Raw genomic sequence first — 20729 nt, 5'->3', positions numbered from 1 at the left:
CCATATTGCCTTTACGCTAACCGGAAAGCGGCGAAGTGGGGAATATTGATACTGCGATGAAGAAAACAAGTCTGCTCCATCAGGGAACTCTGAAACGGAAAATAGTTCATGAGAAAAGCACAACACTGCCAAAAGAGGCACCAGGAAATCGGGGGACACCACACAGAACAGGGAGCCTGGCGCAAAGTGAGCCTGGCTGTTTCTAGCACAGTCCTCAGACTGCGTGGTGTAAGAGCCCAGGAAGAGGGTCTGAAAACCCCCCCGGAGGGAGGAGCCTGGGACACCAAGACCACACCCATCCTCAAGGGCCACTGCCCTGGGTAGCAGCCATTCAGAGCAGTCTCCTGACCACCCCAGTCCCTCAGCATCCAGACTCACGACTCATGAGCTGCGGTGAGGTGACTGGAAACCACAAACCAGAAGTCAGACCAAAAGATAAAAAACTCCACCCTCGGGGTAAAAGTAGCGATAGCAGAGCCACGAGGCCTGGAATCAAAACCATCACTGCTTTGCATGCGGCCTGTGGTTTTGAATATGTGCGATACACGTCAGATCCTGGGTTTCAGTCACACTTAAGCCACTGCCAGGTTCCCTTAGCCACTGAGCGAGCGAACGCAAAGTTCTAAACCAGAGGAGGACAGGAGGCACCCAACAAGAATGACTTTGTCACTTCAGAAAACAGTGTGGGGTGGTGGGGACCCCAACTCCATAACAAAAGCAAGTTATTTGATACCTAAACAATCTTTAAATGACAAAATCGGATCACGAGGCAGCTTCCGATGAAGACTGACCAGAAAATTTGACCCAACTGAAAAGCAGCCCTACGGAAACAGATATTCTTTTTTCCTTTTTTTTTTTTTTTTGGAGGGAGGGGGTTGGGGGGAGTCCGGGGTGGGAGTAGGGAGGCAGTCCATCCCCTAAGGAAGGAGACCACCTCATCACAGAGCCTCAAGGAGGAGGATTCGAGCGGAGTAATGTCCTTCACCACAAACACCTCACACGCTGGCCCTTTTCTCAGAGTGACATTTGTCTGCTTTCACTCACAGCTGTGACAGCAAAGACATGTTTTAAGAAAACACAAACCAAAATAGTGTGCCTACGAACTGCTGGTGATCTGGTGATCGGCAGGCTAGCCTGCCGTTAGCTTTGGGGCACTTCCCAAGCCTCTCTTCATTTTCTCTTTGGAGCCGGGATAAAGTCTGGATACATCAGCGTGTAACTGCGGCTTGTTACTGCTGCTTCCTCTGGGGATTTTGTTTCAGCATGGCATGGAGAAGCTTGAGCTACTCCAGGAATCATGAAGAACTGAATGCTGCCTGGCTTCAGAATAAAAGATATATATATATATATATATATATATATATATATATATATATATATGAGGCAGCCAGAGAGCAGGAGGAAGGACTTGGGGAGGTTTGTTTTGATTTTTAGGATAAGAATCAAGTTCACGACTTGGTGACTCGAGGAACAATCCTGAACTGAGTCTTGTACATTCCATAAATCAATAAAGCCCTATGTGGGCTTCCCGAGTCACCATTTCACTCCTAGCTCTTTCCTGATAGGTATTTATATCTTGGGAGCTGATCAAAAGGATAAAGGTTCCTCTCCGTATGTGGCTGGAAGATTTCAGCCTGGCTGTGTGATACAGAAAGCAGGAAGTTAGCCAGAGAGAGAGAGAGAGAGAGAGAGAGAGAGAACACACCCTGAGGCAACTTCACTGACCCTACTGGGTCTCCAGGAAGGTGTAACTCACTCCCTTGCCCAACTCACATCTGTGGCCCACCTTCAAGAATATAAATCTGCCAATCACTTCCACAGCCAGAGTTAAGCTCCATACAAGAGGATGTAAAAGCAGGCTGCTGTTCCCAGTGTAGACAAACACCTTCAGACTGGGGGTGCATCACACACACAATACTACCCTCTGAATTAGGTTCTCCGGTTCTGAGCTCTCTGGAGGCCTGCCCTGGGGCACAGCCAATGGAGGGCCGAATGAGTATATTGGGGACTTTTTGGAGAAGTGGGTAGTTTAAATTTCTCTAAATAGTCTACATACGCCTCTGGACAAAAGCTTTGTGAAGAATAAGCCAAGCGTAGGCCATGCACTCTGAGGTAGATCGTCCCCTGATGACAGGGCAATCCTCCATTCATGCCACTGGATTTATGGAGGCAGCAGGTCTGAGTCAAGCATTCCTCAGGACCCTCTGTCCAGGCACCCCGAGTCCTCCTTGCAGCCTGCAAGTCCAATCCAATTCAGAAGGAAAAAAGAAAATCTCCAAAACAAAAGGAAAAAGAGAAGTGAGTCCCTCCTATTAGTGGGGTTTCATCTCTCCTCCCAAAATATAACAAGGCTGCAGGCTTCCAAGGACACCACTGGAAAGCCAACACTGCAGAGCAATGTAATGCAAAACACAGGGGACTGCGTTCAATATGTGATATACACTTCCACAAAACCTGTGGAAGTAGGGAGGGCAAGATGGCTCAGCAGGTAAGGATGCCCACTACCAACACTAACTACCTCAGTTCCATCCTATTACCCACGCAGCACGCGGAGAGAATGGACTCAAACAAGCTGTCCTCTGATCCACACATGCATGTCATGGTGTGTGTGCCAGCCAGCACACACACATGCATGCCCACATAATAAATGAGATGTTATTACAGTTATTAAAGGAAAACTTAACAACAAAACTTTAAAATAATACAAAGTAAATCAAATCCATCCATAGTCATACAATTAAACAAATACCCAAGACGGGCAAGCCAGGGGTGACCACAGGATGGAAATGGCCGTAAAGGTCCTTACTCTATGACCTCAGGAGCTCAGGTGTCTGGCTGAGAAAGCGCCTCCCTTGGTTCAATGATTTCATTTACATAATTAGTAAAGTGCCTATCATCCAATAGCTACTCAAAATAGCTGTTAAATAAGCAGGACTTTTCAAATGTCTTCAAACATTGATCATATACGTTTCTCACAACAGACTGCCCCTTTAACTTTCCAATAGAGAATTAAATATTCCACCACATATATAAGCTTGCTCTCTCCTGACATCATGATCTTCTCTCTCTCTCTCTCTCTCTCTCTCTCTCTCTCTCTCTCTCTCTCTCTCTAGAACACTTTCCTAGGTCTCTCCTCACAAGGTCAGAAGAGCCGGTAAGGGTATCTGGCTAGAAGCGCGTCAGAACCTCCCAGTCCTCTGTGACTTGGACTGTCAGTAGCATCCAGGAAAAGCAGATCCCCTTTCTGCTTCGTATATTTTCCTTATTGGTTCATTTACACAGTACCGTTCCCCGGGGCCCTGAGTACATCTTTTTGTCATTCTGGGTTTCCCCGCCATTAGTGTAGGCCGACACGCAGCTGCCTCACAAGAGTGGCCACAGCCCAGCACATCACATTTTGCCCACGGTCACCCCTTTGACGAATGTTCACCAACACTCATACATCATCCCCAAATTGGTCCAAATGAATTAAACACAGCTCTGCTTAACATTACGAGATTTAAATGGATTTTCTCTCTACAGGTCTGCCCCATAATTGGGTTTATCCATCTTGTTGAAGTCCAGTTTACACTTGCTAACATCACGCCAATTCAAGCTACATTTTCTGCTCCAGTGACAGGAGCAAGGCAGATTTGTCATCGGATCATAACAGGTAATTCAAACAACAATTAGTTTGATGACGGCCCGTATGTCAATGTCTGCTCCCCGCAGCCTGGCTCACACCCGATGCTCTCTGCTCCTCAAGATGAATTGTCCTGGCGATTCTTCAATTTCAATCATCAACAATGCTTACTGGATCAACTAAGAAACTACTGACACAGGGCTGTCTTCCCTGCAGGGCAGTGGGAAGAGTATCCCAGTGCCCCTTGGAAGGAAAACCACCACAGACATCCATCTTCAAGTCTTGGAAATTGTCCAGCTTTCTACCAGGGTCATTTATTTATTCTGGGGCTCCATCTCAACCTCAAAAGCTCAGAGAGGCACAGAGCTTAAGAGCAGAAAGGACTGGGTTATGTGGCTTATGCACCCATCAGTAGTAAAGCCCTCTGAGCAAATGACTGATAGCTGTCAAAGCCTTAAGAAGTGGTATGACCCCACGGACATCAGTACTTATCATCTTAATACTCGGTGAAGTACTTAACCCTTGAAACTCCTGTCTGCCTACTACAGCGCCAACCAAGAGGGTAGGAATATGAGTAAAACACCACCCCAGCCCTAAGGAAGACCTTGCATGTCACAGAGGTGAGGCAGAACCTGTACATGACATAAGACATAAAAGAAAAGGTTAAGAGTTTTTAAATGACCAGCTAACCGCCACGTTCTGAAAACCAGTCAAACACAACACAGCCTAGCCACGGTACTCACTCAAGCCACGGAACCCACGGCCATTAAGGCAACACACATTAGCGCTAAGGACAGCCAAAATCAAACATCAAACTTGAAAACTCAGGAAAGAACATCAACTAGACAGAGGGGTTGAATATCCCTACTCAAATTATTCAGTAGAAGTCAAGAAACACATTACTATCGTCGGCTTTCCAAGTTCTAAAGGGGTTATTATTTAAAAATGTGAAATAGCACTCCATTACCAGTTCCAAAACACACTGACCTACCCCATATGTTATATGCATTACCCCATATGTGATATGCATTACCCCATGTTATATGCATTACCCCATATGTGATATGCATTACCACATATATCTCACTCAGGTTTGTTTCCTTTTTGCTCAGCTAGATATGGTTCGGTCCGTTTGGTTGATTAACTGGTTTGCCAATCTGTCTGTGGCAGGAACTTCTGTAGCCCAGGCTGATCCTGAATTCACTTGGTAGCCAAGGATGACCTCCACCTTCTGAGTGCTGGGATTACAGGCAGTTTATACAGGCGGTTGGTACAGCGTTAGGATTGAGCCCAGTGTCCATGCATGCTAGGCGAGCACTCTTATTAGCAAGTTACCTTCTCACAAATTCCATGAAGTATTTAACCCCTCATGCCTCCTGTCCACTTACTACAGCTCCAACTAACTATAAAGATATGAATAGGAGCAAAGCACAATCCCAGCCCCTTAGGAAGACCCTGCATGTCAGAGTTGAGGCACAGCCTTTATGTGACATAAGACAAACGTAAACAGTAACAAACAGGACTCATAAATCTATGTTACCCATCGCAGAGAGCCAAGGCTATCAAATCCATCATGTGGCGGTGGCGGGGGGTGGGGGTGGGGGCATCTGACAGCAAACAAAGACGAGACACTGCATGTCAGGATGAGCTGTATTCCAGCCCTGCAAACACGGGCCTCAGGGGTGTCAGTGGCAAAGATGGCAGCCAGCATTCAGCAAGTACCCTCCTGGGCACCTATGCCAAACCGTGCCCTATTCAGCCTCTCAACAATGCCAGGAAACCACCTCGGTGCCACCATGACCCCACTTCACAGAGCAGGAGAGGGAAGCTTGGCACACCTGAGGCTCAACCCCAGGCTATCTGTGACACCCCACCCTCACGGTCCCCACCTATTCTCCTGTTCCTTTATGCAACAGCAGAGGGGGTGTGGCCATGACAGCATCAGTAGGAGGACACACCCTTTAAACTAGAACTGATTCCCTGCCAGAGGTGACTCTGACTCCCAAGGAGCACCCGGTCCTTTCTGGGAGTACTTTCAGTTGTCATGCTTCCTCAGAGATGATAATACAGATACTTTCCTCCATCACCTGGGTCAAAATACCACCGGTCCTGAGGCTGACAGATTCTGGGCCAAGCAGCCTCACCCTACCTGTCACTCACCCCACTTCTATCCAATAGCAAAGGCAGGAAGGTGGCAGCCCGGCTTCCTGCCTGCATGGAAACTGGTGTAAGGGATGCTTTCCTAAATACATGTTTCAAAACCGAGGTTTTTGTGAGGATGCTTCAAAGAGCCCACACACCTTTGATTCTAATGTTTCCTTCTATAATAAGTTACACGGTGCATGCAGCTACTTTGAAACTTTCTTTTGCAATCTGATTAAGCACTAAATTTACTGCCAAGCTATGGTTTGGGTAGGACCCTCCCTCTGGGATAACTCTGCTGCCAGCATGATAAGCCAGCCAAGGGGGAAAAAAGAAACAGCAGTCATTTATCTGCTTGATTAGGACTCGATACCAGCTGTCCCAACAGAACACCAGAAACAAATAAAGAGCCAGGCTTGATAAGGCTGTAAATACCAGCTCTAACTCATTTAGAAAGTTCGGCGCTCAGCTAAACGGCACCTGTAATTGCCAAGGACTTTATTTAAAAAGTGTAAATATCATAAAATGAAACATAAACTTTCTCTCTTATGCACTCACTGTGTGGCCCATATGGTGGGGACACTCGGACAGCTGACGGGACAGTAGTTTTCACTTTCTGGTGCGGAACTAGAACTGCACCTGCATGCTAAGCCATCCTCTCAATACCCGTACAAGCTTGTCTCTCGATGCGGCACAAGGGGGCAGACCAAGTGAAGACGTGCAGGGCTGTGACACAGACAGAGCGACCAAATGAAGAGCCACGGGGCAGTAAAGAAATGTAGGGAGGCCAGACAATATCATCTGGCCAGTGTAGGGCAGCTGCTGTTGACTTAAAGTCAAGGCACTAACTTGGAGTTTAAACGACAGGTGTAGGAGCTGAGGAAAGGGTTCAACGATGAAGAGCACTTGGAGCTCTTAGAGAGGACCTTGGTTCGATTCCCAGCACCCACTTTGTGGCTCACAACCATCCATACACCAGTTTCAGAGAATCCAGTGCCCTCTGCTGAGCACCATGGAAACCAGGCACACACATGAGACATACAATCTAACATTCAGGCAAGACATTTATAAACTAAAACTGTACTGTACCCCTCAATTCTCATCTTGCCCCGCTCCCACCGAGGTATAGAACCCTGGAAAAGTGAAGGCTGTCTATTTCTCGGTCGCTCACTTTCCAGGGCTGTCCACACGGACCTTTCCTTTGCTCTGCTCCAAGAGCCAGCTTTGGCTAGTTTCCAGCTTCAGACCAACAGAATCCAAACCTGGACTTCAGCATGACCTGCCAATGTGAGAAGCAAGAGGCTGTCCCTCGCCTCTGCTCCAGGGCTCTGCAGTCCCCTGCCTATGATGCCACAACGTATCTCCTCTCGTGTTCTAACCTAGGAGAGACTGGTCATCATGGGCTCCCTGTCCACAGAGCACTCTGAAAACAGATCCGTAGCCATCTGCGGAACTCTGAATGCAGACAGTTTCTCTTTTTTTCCATGTAGGACAAGTCAATTTTAAAGAAACAAACTAGCCTTCCGTCCCACTGGAAAGAAAAGGGGGTGGGAGCTTGGTACACCTGTCCTCCACCACGACACAGACTATGCACTATACACAGCTCGGTCCTGCGTGAGAAGGAGCTGGGGTAAACTCCAGGATGTCAAGGCCAGAGTGTCTCAACTATGTTTCACTGAAGTCACCTGGAAGCTATTATCAAAACGATGCTAGACCTGACACCCAAAGGATGCTAATCTGGGTGTCTAGGCCATTGTCTGGGCCCTGTTCTCAGCACTTCCTAGGTACCTAATGATGTGAGGCCAGAGTTGGGAACTTGGACCCGTAGTAAAACTACAAACGCAGGCGCCCGACCCAGACCTACAGAACATGAGCCTGGGACAGGATCCCAGTTCTTAAGCCCTGAGATGTTCCCAGGAGATAGTGGCTCAAATTCAGGACACAGTAAGAACAGCAATCTCCAATGAAGAGCACCCAGGTCATGCATATAGCAGAGGCCCCATGGGCTCTCTGTACAGTCTAGGAAGCTGGGTGGTAGCCACGGGCTTCAAAAACAGGTAGGCCTTCTGTTTAGCCTTTTCAGTGCTGAGAATCCAGCTCACGCCCTCAGGTATACACTCTGCCTCGCAGCCACATCCTTAGTCCTGAGCTTGGCTTTAAATAGCCAGCTTAGCAGGAGACTATGCCAGCAGTACGCTAGCCACACTAGCCTGGGTTTGAATCCTAACTGACCTTGGGAAAAATAACACATGAGGTGTCTACTTCCTCAATGGCCAAATGGGGTAGCGGTGATAATAACAGGCATTCTGCCGCTCAGGTCTCCCTCCCTGCCCTGGTGAGAGATCAATGAATAACCCAGAGAAAGCACTTTACCTTTGACCCAGTGCCCCAGAGCTCAATAAGCACAAGCTATTGTTATTAACTGTTGTTGTTGTTGCCTCCGACCCCTACACCAACCATCATATTGTCCTAGCTACCCTCTCAGAACTAAATATCCTCTTCACAGAAGCCAGAGAGGCCAAGGCCTCAGCAGAAGCTCACTTAAATAGATGGGTAGTCTGCTCTCACCCACAGGAGAAAACGATATCCCGTGGGGGATATCTGCAGCCCTCGGTTTCCACTGGGCACCAGAAAATGGCAGAGCGTCCAATAAATAATCAATGGATTGATTTCAGAAGACTCTAAGGCTGTCCTCTCAACCTTTCATACTTGAAATCGGATTAGAGATGGAACGGCAGGCAGGGACACAGGTCTGGGACCAATCCAGTAAAGCACAGATAACAATGATGCAGAAGACACCGACTCTTGGCCTACACAGGAAGTCTAGCCATGAGAACAGTGGTTCTCAACCTGTGGGTCTCGACCTTTCTGGGATCAAATGACCCCTTCATAGGGGACGCCTAAGACCATCGGAAAACACTGTCTTAAAATTTTAAATAATAATAATAATAATAGTTTGTAGCCCAAATGGACTGATTTCTGGGGGCTCTTTCCACTTAGCCCAACTGGGCACATTCATTATGATTCCTAACAGTGGCAAAATTACACTTACAAGGTAGCAACAAGAATAATATTATGACTGGGGGTCTGCACAACGTGAGGAACTGAACTAAAGGGTCACAGCGTCAGGAAGGTTGAGAGAGCCACTGAGTTAGAGCAAGGTGTGGTGCTTAGAAACCAGTATCTGGGGCTGGCTCAGCAAGTAAAGGCATTTGTCACCACCATGACAAACAGAGTTCCAAGTTCCATGCCCAGAGCTATACAGATATACAAAGACACTCACAGACATAGACACACACACTGAGAGACATAGACACACAGAGAGACATAGACACACACACACATGCATAGACATGCACACAGACATACACACACACACACACACACATCAAAACACACTGAATCAATGTAAAAAGAAACAGAAAATTTCAACAGTAACTGAAAACAGCACAGAAAGCAGCCATGAGCAAGGGATTTTTGTCTGTTTTACTCACAAATACCTCTCCAGTGAATGGACCTCCTAACTGAGAGAGCTACAGCTCATGGGCTTCAGTACGTCAAGTGAGAACGCCTCTCCAGCCCACTTGCACACAAGCATACCAGCTCCCGTCCACTCCTCTGTGGAGAGTGACTGTGCACCCCTCACACCCAAGCAAGCGCTAACACCAGACACTGAGTCTGGAGGCCAGGCACGGTGTGCACGCCCTCAGGAAATTGAAGCAGGAGCACTGGGCGCGTAGGCCAACCTGAGCTACATGACACACTGCCTTGACATTTAAAAAATAATAATTATTATTATTATTGTTGTTGTTAATAATTATTATTATTAATTTGTAGCTCAAAGGGACTGATTTCCGGGAACTCTTTCCACTTAGCTCAACTTGGCACATCCATATGAAATGAAAGGCCACCCTAGGGAATGGGTAAAAGGACACATTAAGAACCACAGAGGCCAATTTCAGAATGCCAGGAGGAAAACCAGGAACCCTCACACCCGTTCCACCACACTCTTCAATTCTGAACAAATCTTCCAGTCCTAATCTCTAGCCAACTTCATCTTGCAGGCAGAAAGGAGGAGCTCCAGCCCTGGCACCTCACACGTCTATGGGACAAGACACCCCATTCACACCCAGGATAAAGAGTGAAAGTGGGCAAGCTTTCCATCCCTCTTGCTTTGACTCCTGGAAGGAGGACCCGAGGGCTCTACGGAGCCCCTGTAGGCGAGGTGTAGGGTCAAAGTGCTTTGAAAAGCTCACATGAGATCTTGCAAGCTTAAGAACAAGAGGGAAGGCAAAACTCATTGCAGAGTCTCCCCCGCTCAGCTGTGCAAACAAATAAAAAGGTCCATTTTCTCCTGGATCCTCTCCTAGTTGTCCGTGACCACATGCATGAGCATGCACACACATGCGCATGCGCGGGCACATGCAAAAAACCATTTCACGTCTCCAGAGAAAAACAACCACAAAAGGTCTACACAGTTTGTTTTTGTTTCGTGTAGAGCTTTTTTCCCCCTAAATCACATCTGAGTTCGTGTTAAAACATCAACCTTTGGCCAAAATACTCTTAAAACAAAGCTTAATTGGTTTTCAAGTAGCTCTTCAGAGAACCCAGGGAAACAGCCTCTGTAGGACTCGGCCTTGATTACAGAACTACTCTTAGAGGCAATAATGACCCAGGTAGGAATATTGGAAGAAGTCCCTCCAGGGAGGCTGCAGAGATGCCTAACTGTGTGCACAACCACCTGCAAGCCATCCACAGGCGGCAGCTGTGCCTTTGCAATTAGGGTTCCTCCTTGCGAGTCAGCATGGGTCTTCCTCACCTTCTAACAGAGAAGGTGGAGGACTTCCTAAGAGCTAGGAAGGAAGACAAACTCCTGCATGAGAGACCAACCCTACAGATGGGAGGAACTACATGTAGCATTTGATCGCATGTAGATCCTTTATTGCTACCTCCTCAAATATGACACCTCCTCTCTACACAACAACCAACTTCTGTATATTACAAAGATGACACTCAGCAATCCGGGAGCAAGACCTCAACCTATAAAAGAATGGACACAAAGCGGCCTATACGCCACCCCTAAGTGCATCTGCTAGGGTAAGACAATACGCACAAACACAACAACCCTTCAAAGGATGTACAAAACCCACACTAGTCCTGCGTTTTAGCTAGGGTAAAGCTGAAAGCAACCAAGGACTCAACAACCCAGAGAATATATACTGCATGATTCCACTGACATGAAGCCAAGGAAAACAGACAAACAAAAACAGGCCAAAGGAATCCACTCTTGGAATTTCAGTTTCAGGCTGGGGAGAGAGAAAGAAGCCACACCACGAGAAGAGGGAGGAACAAGGGAGACCTCAGAGTATTTCATCAGAGGTCGGTAAACTCCAGCCCAGGGGCCAAATACAGCCAGTGTTTGTATTTATAAATAAAGTTTTATTGAAACACTATCATGCTTTTTCCTTCATCTCAAGATGCTCTCAAACCAAAGTAATGCTAAGTTAACCAGACTTCTCAAAAGCTTAAAATACGCACAAGCCCCACCTGCGCACCGACGTGAAGCCCCTCAAATGCTCACACATCTGTAAGTCCGTCCTCTTCCTTACTAACCGCCTGTGGACTGCACTGTGTTTCAGTGACACTTTCTAAAGGCCAGTGGTCTCGAGTGCAGCTCAGGGAACAAGTTCACACTTGGCATACAGGAGGGCTTGTGTTCCTTCACCAACATACACAGACACACACACACCCCCGCAGCCACAAATTTAAATAATTTATTATCATTACTAGTAATAACCACGTGGTGTATATTTTGAGCCCCTTTATTTTTTAGCCCAGGTATACGGTGTTTCTCAGCCAGTCTTGCTGTCCTTGTCTTTTTCAGAAACAAGGAGGGCTAGGAGACGGGATCAAAAGTATGGGAAGGTCCCATCTCTGCAGCTGACACTAGGGGAGGAGCAGTATGTCTATAGAGTTGCTCCGAGGCCATTCACACCCATAGTGAAGTTGGCTGAGTGCTGAGATGGGGTGGGGGTGGGGGGTGGGGGCAGGAGAGAGTAAACCTCATGTGACGCCCGCCCGGTGTCATACTACCAAGTTATTTTAGGACGGAGCTTAGGAGAGCACCAGGCTCAGCTCCTGCTGAAATACAGTATTTATTAAGGTTCGTCCAGCCTTAAGTTTCCAGGGAAGAAACTGTTGCCCCAACTGACATCACGGTGGATTTCAGCTTTGGGTGAGAGAAGGCAGAGAAGGCCAGGTGGGTTTTCTGGGCACCGGGAGGGGCCACCCTGCCTCTCCCCTCATCCCCCCCCCAGGCTGAAACGTCCAGAGAATTCTAAGAACAGTCTTACTCTGTCTGAGCTGCCTTTTCTTCTTCCCTCTGCTTCTTTTGTTTTGCTTTTGGCCATTTATCCTTTGATGATCACGCTAAAACTACAGCTAGCTGCCATTTGGCTTGGCCTTGTGCTGGTCCAGCAGACACTGAGGGAGAATGGACACTTTTGAAAGCATACTGCTGGTGCTCCAATAAAATGTCCCTCTGTTTGCCCACATGGGCATCAGGCCTTAGCAAATAGAAGCAGAGGAGAACAATACTACCTGTTCATGGAGGAACAGGGGTGGTTTCAGTCCTCCAAACAATAAGCTCTGTAATTTACTCCATCTTCCTCCTGAGAAAGGGCTTCACATGGCCCGCATCGTGCCAGGTGGTTTGGAGAAAGACGAACTGCGCCTCCAAACAAGGGGCACTTCAGCGCCGGGTGTAAAGATTCAACAGCTGGGCTGGTCTTGGGCTGGTCTCCCAGTGACATGGCCCCAGCCAGCCTTTCCACACCAAGATAAGGATCACTGTCCTATTCAGCCTCAACAATTCCCACACCCCAGGCAACAAGACTTCCCAGCCCTCCTGTGCTGGAGTCAGCCTCCTAGGCCCGGGGACACTGTGATTATCAGCGCATTCATCCAGAGTTGGGGTTTGGACTCGCTGTCTAACCAAGCCTTAAGTCTAAACTGTTTCTAAAAGCAAGACTTACTGAGCCTTAAAAGGAAACGGCCTCCAACAGGAAGTGTGCCAGAAAGAACTGGAGCTTCATGCTCTATACACACACACACACACACACACACACACACACACACCAGGTTTGAAAATATCTGAGCACGAAGGGGTAAAAGCCAGGAGATGGGTGCACACAGAAGTGCACACAGAAATTCGTGCCCTAAACTAAGCACAGCGCTAACATAGTTTTAAGCCCAGTTACTATAGCCTTGAAACAAATCAAAATGCCTAGGAACCAATCAGAGTTTTGAAAGACCTGCTGACTCGTCCCACTCACCTGGGGCAGATGGCCATTTGAATGGCCAATCTGGAATGGCAAAGCTAAGAAGATACAATCTGGTAGGTGGATAGCAGAAGTTCCAGTAGACCACACATGTGCACACACTCCCATCTACACACATGTATTTGCGTGTACCCTGAACACACGTGTACATACATGCTACTCAATCATGTCTACTTGCACATATGTGCAGATGCACACGTGCCTACACTCCCCTTCACGTAGGCACATGCAAACACATGTAGCCTTCAAAAGCTTCCTACCAAAGACCAAGCCAATAGCAACTTGGAGGAGCCGAGGGCAGACTTCCACACCACAGCCAAGGCTCTCAAAAGCCTCCTTGCCAGGAGTTAGCACAGAACAGTCAAATATGGGGGACACCATGAGACACACCCTCATGGCAAAGCCAGGCCGGCAGACGAGAGTGCATTAGTCTCCCCGCTGCTCTCCGCTGCTCTCCACTGCTCTCCGCTGCTCTCCGCTGGCTTCTGCTCAGCCCACATCTATATTAGTCTGTGATTTGTTTAGCCTTTGGATTTAGAAGAATGAAAGCGGCATCACGAGCACAGGAAACAAGAAACACATCAGAAGCTGGGATCTGCCGCCTTCCCCGCCAAGGCTTCCAGTGTCCCATGTCAAGAGGCCCAAGAGAAACCAACGTTTCAGGGTGATCTGGTCAGGAGTGGTGTTCTTAGCACCGCTCACTGCTCACTGCTCACCATTCACCATGATACTGGTCCACGGGAAGCAGCTCTCCCTGGCTCTCACCTGCCCAACTCCCTCTCTTGCCCTTTCCCTTCACATTCCATTAACCCCTGTCACTTTCAACTCAAGGTCCTTCCTTCAGCAAAAGGCAGTAACCATAACCAACCTGGGGTCTGCGCACCCATGATGCCTGATCGAGATAGTCTTAAGCAACACAGATTCATCTCTCTTTTGCAAATCTTTAAATCATTTTAGGAACGTTTCTTCTGTTCTTCTTCACTTCCCACCCTCCCTCAATAATTCAAACCATCACCACCACCACCACCACCACCACCGCTGCCGTCATCACATCTCTATAATGATGGTACCACCATCATTATCATCAATACCATCTCATCACCACCACCATCATCATCACCATCATCATTAATATCATCACCCTCATCATTAGCATCATCGTTAGCATCATCATCATCAACATCAACTGGGTTGGGGGTGGGGGGCAGAGAATAAAAAGACACAAGAGACCTATGCACATTGGTAATTCAAGCTTCAGAATCTCTTGGCCTCCTACCTGAATTGCAATCTGGTGTTCAATCGTTTTGTACGCAGAGTAATGAGTGCTGCCGGATTGAAAATGGAGCTGTAGGAAGAAACCAAATCAAAGCGTTCTGCTCATGTCACAAACTACAAGAAAGCATGTTAAGCAGTTCATGAATAGCAGACAAACCTCCCTAGACCGAAGTGCAGCCTTGGCATTCAATCAAGACCTGCGGACCTTCATCATTACAGATAAGATGATCACACAAATCTAAACTGTTGCTTGTTTTGTTTTGTTTTGTTTTTTTTCCTTTTGGTTGTTTGTTTTGTTTTGTTTTAAACATCCATTCAGTAAGCGAAGGGGAGGCAGAGGGGCAGGAACAAGAATCAGTGACCAGGGAAGCAGAGACTGAAGCCCATAAAGACACAAAGGAAGCCATTGGGTGCTGAGCAGCAGGCTGGAGAAACTTAACAGGGTGTTGCAAAAGTCAACAGTAGGCGACACATAGGCGGGAGAGTGAAGGCAGAGAGGGCTGTGAGGAGCCACTAGCAGGGATCAAGTAGAAGCCCCGCCCCCTACATCTCTAACAACTGAATCCTGGCTCTCAGACACAAATCTATTTCTGGGAAAACAAATGTGTCCACGGAATTCAGGGGCCACCCAGTACCTTATGCATTCTTTCACCATGACTAAGCCGTCAGATCCTAAGACATCTCCACAACCTACATAATCTACACTTCCCCCACAAAGCGAGCCAAGCATTGTTCAACAGCCCCAGGTAGGTGAAGGACCGCCTCTCAGTAACTCTCTGAGAGTTATTATTTCTAGGGCCAACACGTTCACCTGGGTCTTTCCCTCTGCAGCCACACACACCTCCCCTGTGAACAACTCCCACACAAATACCAAGACTCCTCCTCAAATCCTCCTCCTCCTAAATGATACAAGTTAACCTTAGGATGCTACCCATTGGAAAAACAAGCTCCATGGATTGAGACATCTTATAAATGGCATGGGGGGGGGGGGGAGGGTCTCAGCATTACCATACACTAACAGATGACGTAGGTCAGATGACCAAGAGATATCCCTTCCTACACTACCCCAGCAGCAGGCAATTCAGGGGTACCTTCTCCAAACACTTGGATGAACATCTATCTACCTTATCATCTCCATCAGCACAAACTATAACCACGACTGTTTCAGAATTAAGTTACCAGAGCCCTTCTGAGTTTCAAGAGCCTTTGGGATTGCAGGAGAGTTTTAAACTCAATTAATGTCATTTTATTCCCTGGAAAGAAAGTCATTCAATAGGATCTGTTTGCTCTCTTGAAAAGGGAAATTATGCCCATAAACTCTGAACTAGAACGTAACACTGTAACAGCACAGTCTAAACCCACAAGAGGATCACAACGCCCCCCCCCAAAAAAAAACCCTAAAAACTATGTATATTTTATGTAACAAAGCACATTCATCAAAATTAAAAGAAGACAAACTAAAGTTGGGCAGAAATAATAATAATCTCTACACAGGTCAAAGCAGAACAGTACACGCACTCCCCTCTTACAAGTTAATATGGACAAAGTAAACTGATACTGTCTCCATGCACTGGGCCCCCACACATCCAAAAAGCCAAAGTGATTGGCTGAAAAAGAAAGATGTGTCTGAACCCTTTGTCCCCACCCCCACCCCCTACTCACCCACCCACCCCAGTCGGGATTTCACTCATTACTGTGACAATTTTCCATCATGTTAAAACAACTTTTGTGTAGTGGACAGGTCTCTTTGCGAGTTTGGAATTCCTGGCGAGAGAACAGCTCTTGTCTAAGAGGGGGTTCTCTCTCCTCAGCAGAGCAGGCAACAGTAACAACTTGGTCCTTCCTTTCAACGGTTTTATTCTCTTCTTTTCCAATTGCCCAATTCAGAGCTTAATGGAAACTTGTCCAAGCCTCTCTTCCCACAAACCCTGCGGAGCCCCAGGCAATCTGTACTCAGGGAAACCACAGGAATCTTATATTGTCAATTAAAATTGAATGGACACCTGATAACTGCGGATATGCCGTGGAAAATAATTTCATTTTAGTCATCGTCTTATGAATAAATTAATGAAACTGTGGCTATGCCAAATGCAATTTTCACTTGTCCAGCTCTGTTCTTAATGCTTGCATTCATCGCCTTCCCATACAGCACCAATGAGCCTGCAATGAATGCTGCAATTAAGATAGTAAAGCTGTATATACACACACGCATAGACAGAAGTTTCTAAAGACACTAGGAGGGAGACCTGCATCAAGGACCAAGTCAATTTACCTCCAGTTATACATGCCTGCACAGAGAGATACCCATGTATGCATACATACACCCTCACACCATTTTAACACCTCCAAACAATGTAACTTCCTTAGGGTATACAGCAACACAGAAAGCCTCTTACCCACTCACAGCCCCAGCCTGTGCAAAAGGCTCCCTCAGAATCTAAATAAGATCTCTCCCAGCAACCAACCACTGTGCTATGGAGACTTTGGAGCCTGCAGTACCTCCAGCAACAGAAATACCAACTGCTCCTGTTTCTCTTTAGGGTTTCTCCCTCCTTTTCTCTCTAAAACCCTTTTCTAAAACACATGCTTTAGCAGCTTTTTTGCCTTCCCTATAAAACATGAAATCGCCTTCTTGTTTACTGTCCAGCTTCTTAAGGATAAAATACAGATGTTCAATACAAACTTGGCACTCCAAACTGTACTAGTCTCTTGTTAGCCTGCCTCTGCCTCCCACCCCTACTAAGAGGACAGAGAAAACAAAACATGCTTAGGCCTGTGTTTTGAAAGGGTGTGTAGAGACAAGAGTCCAGGACAAAACGGCTTATTTATTTGTCTGAACTTAAAAAGCTGGTGCTCTATGTTTAACAAACATCTCTGCACAGGTCACCTGGAAGGCTCCAAGTCACCTCCTCATCACATCACTGTGGCTTCTCTAAGTGGGTGGACCTTATGTCTGGAACAATGGCCTCTCCTCTTGGAGAGCCCAGGGAGCCAACAGATTCCAGGGTCCTCTGTTCATTTCTTTCCTCCAAGGAAGCCCCACAAAATGACACCTTCCCGTGCTAGGGAAGCATCCCAGCACCCCTCTTTATTAGAGCACCCAAACAACCAGGCCCCCACTTGTCCAGAAGACTCAGGAAGACTTGGCAGTCTTAGGCGTAGGCTTGCAACACTCTGACTAAGTGCTTCCCTTGTTACCCTATCGCCTCTCCTCTGCCTTTATATCCAATCATGACCACTGACTCTAAAGTCGATGCTGCAGATACTGGAAATCAGAGATACCGACGCACAGAAGGGGAAACAGCCTTTGTCAACCACAGGGCTCTCATGCTCCAAGCCACAGACCAAACAACAGACTCCCAAATGGGAAGAAGAGTAGCCACTCTGCCAGTTCACTTCACTAAAGGAATGAGGTGGGGCCTGTACTTATTTTTTCAGTCTTATGAATCACCTGGCTTTCTCGTATCTACCTGATTGCACACATGTGAGCGCGCGCGCACACACACATACATACATACATACATACATACATACACACACATGCACACACACTCATACACATATATCAGATCCATTTCCTAAGTGACTTGGCTTCTCTTGGGTCTTGGCCTGATTTCCTTCTGTCCTCTTACTTCAATTCTAATTTCCGCATCACTACAACTGAATGGTTTTTTTTCCTCCAAGTATATCTGAGACCCTGTCTTAGGTCCTCATTCCTTTAGGGTAACTGAGGCTGCAAAAACAGATCATTTCCATGCCACACAAATGCACCCTACCCTATCACAGCCCCAGTCCCATATGGACAGCCTTTTCCATTCAGCGGGAAACAGACTCTTGCCCAGGATTTGGGCTTACTTCCACCTGCTGATACTGCCCTGCTGAAGAAGTGCCAGATACGCCTCCAACTTCAGGAGGAGGTCCAAACCGGGATACCTAGTAGAATCCTGGGTTTACAATCCCTGGGAAGATCCGGACTGAGAAGCTTTGCAGCATTCCTAAAACCACTGTCTAACAAAGGCATTGCCTCTTGGCTTCCTCGTATTCCACCAGAAAAGCACACGCCACAGAAGGGATGCCCCCAGACTGGAGAGCAGCACCGCTCAGTGTCTCACAGTTCCATCTAATGTCTATTCACCCTCATTAATTTCTTTCTCTCTCTCTCTCTCTTTTTCTTTTCTTTTCCTTTTCGTCAACCTGAAACCATGAGCTATGAGTCAAAGCTGGATCGTTAGCTTTTACAGCTTGCACACACATCCACCTACTCACATTGTGGGAAAGAAGTATTGACGTGCAACTTTGCCTGAGACCAGAATCCTCTAAAAAGAAGAAAGGGGAGGGGTCGGGAGAATCGCTCCAAGAAAGTTTTCTCTGCATCTCTACTGGGGGATGCCCCCTTCATTTTTTTTTTCCCCTGCTTGAGCTACAATCCCTGGCAGACAGAGGCTGGGGTTGAGCTCGGTGCCGATGGCTGTAGCTTTCCCTGGGTTGGTTTTTGAGGAAGAGATGAGCTGGTGTTCTTTAAACATCAAAACATAATTAAAGTTCTTCGTCTGGGAGTGAAGCTAAAGCCCGTTTCTAGCACACGGGGGCCACGTGGGCTGAAGTGCTGAGGCATGTTCTTAACGCAGCAGTTTTCATTAACACTTGCTACAGAACACCCTCGGAACGATGTGCAGTCATTACTCCACTTAGCAGTCCCACAGTTACAACTCATAACGAATTCATTTGCATTAATGTGGACTTCACGTGTCCTTCCCTGGGTATGCCATTGAGATTCCTCCATAAGACTGACGTGACAATAACACAGTGCCTCTTATTTCACTTTCTAAAACAAACAAACCCACCCCCAAAACCTGCGCGGGTCCTCCCCGCAATTTTTTCAGCATTTTTACTAATATATTCAGTGCATCATAATTGGCCCAGCACGGGGGAACCTAGTTATCTTCTCAGTAAATATTTATAGCATCACTCTTTCCCATTCATTGTGCATTTTCTTAGAGGATCTCACTGTAGCCTACATCTGCGATTCATTGACTTTACAATTTACCACATGTTGGGATGGGAGAGGTCTGAGCTCCATTTGAATCACTACACAAATATGCAAGTGATTTATCGGGTTTTAAACTGGAGACTGCAAGAGAGGGACTCCGCTTTCCTGACTATTACTTCTTCTGGCAGACCATGAACAATTACAGTTCGTACTAATTAAGCTCTGTAAATGTGCCGGGCCCTGCTAATGCCTAGCAGGCTTCACATTTATTTTCATGATGCCAAACTTTGGCAGGCCACTGTTAACTCCTTCAGAGCTGATATTTATTACTAATAGCCGTGTCGTCCCCCCCCCACACACACACACACACTGCAGCCTGAACTGTCTGGGGCCACTTCATCTAACAGGCTGAATTACCCACACAAAATCAGATGTGCCTAAGGAAGAAAAAACCGTGTCCTGGGAAAAGTGAAGAACACCGTGCCTGATAACCCCTTCAAAGATCCCATAGCCCAGTCTTTGTAATGAGCTGTTAAGGGATTCACATATCCCTAAGGGCTAGTAAGTTTCTGCATTCCATTGATTAGAAAATAAAACCTTTCAGCCAGGGTCTTTAAGTTTGGGTTGGGTTGGAGGAAAAGTATTTGCCTAGAAATGGTAGAGCAACAGTCCTCTCACTTCTCACCCCCAACACACACACACACACACACAGAGAGAGAGAGAGAGAGAGAGAGAGAGAGAGAGAGAGGCGGCAGCAGCAGCAGCAGCAGCAGCAGCACCAACAGCCCAATGTGGCCCACTTTGCCAAATGTTCACCAAAACAAACCACTCTTTAAAACTAAGTAAGTTAAAACCTCTCTCTTTCTCACGGCTGGGTCTGGACCTCAGATATCGCTCCAGCCAGACTCAAAACCTCCAGATGCTCAGCGAGAAACTGATAGGAAACATATTGGTTGCCGGATAGAGAACGCTGTGTGTAAAGTCAGAAACTGCAGCAGTCTCTAGCTCCAAAGCAAAGCTGTACAGGTTTAAGGGTCCCTCTTGCTGTCCTCCTGTCCTTCCTGAGAAGTCATTCCTGGTGGAGGGGAACCTCCTCTAATACTTTCAAACATTTCTTCCGCACCTCTGGCTGGATACAACTGTCACAGGTCAGTGTGCGCCGTGCACCCCCTCCCCAGTGCAGCTCACCCCACTCCAGCCCCAATGTGGCTACCTCACCAAGAGCCTGGTTTTTGTTTTGCTTTGCTGCTTGCCCATTAAATTCTCTTCCTTCACTGTACCTCGCCTCTCCTTAAGCCTTCACATTAACTACAGCACTGTAGACGGTTCTTCCTCTGGCTCAGTGGAACATCTTTTAAAT

General features: G+C 47.1%; 1 protein-coding gene across 30 annotated transcripts in view; it reads right to left on the bottom strand.

Moving 5' to 3' along the window:
* The window catches only part of Tcf7l2 (transcription factor 7 like 2), a 196260-nt gene that overhangs the window by 168746 nt on the left and 6785 nt on the right, over positions 1–20729 (bottom strand). For 14 of the 30 annotated variants that reach the window (XM_021151309.2, XM_021151305.1, XM_029472491.1 and 11 more), the window contains exon 4: positions 14381–14449. The exons of the other annotated variants lie outside the window; for them this stretch is intronic. In XM_021151309.2, the coding sequence (XP_021006968.1) occupies positions 14381–14449 (69 nt within the window). The remainder of the gene's footprint in view (positions 1–14380; positions 14450–20729) is intronic. 30 annotated transcript variants of the gene reach the window in all.

This window comes from Mus caroli, chromosome 19 (assembly GCF_900094665.2).
Source record: "Mus caroli chromosome 19, CAROLI_EIJ_v1.1, whole genome shotgun sequence".
Classification (NCBI taxonomy): Eukaryota; Metazoa; Chordata; class Mammalia; order Rodentia; family Muridae; genus Mus; species Mus caroli.
This window is presented reverse-complemented; position numbering and strand designations above follow the sequence as displayed.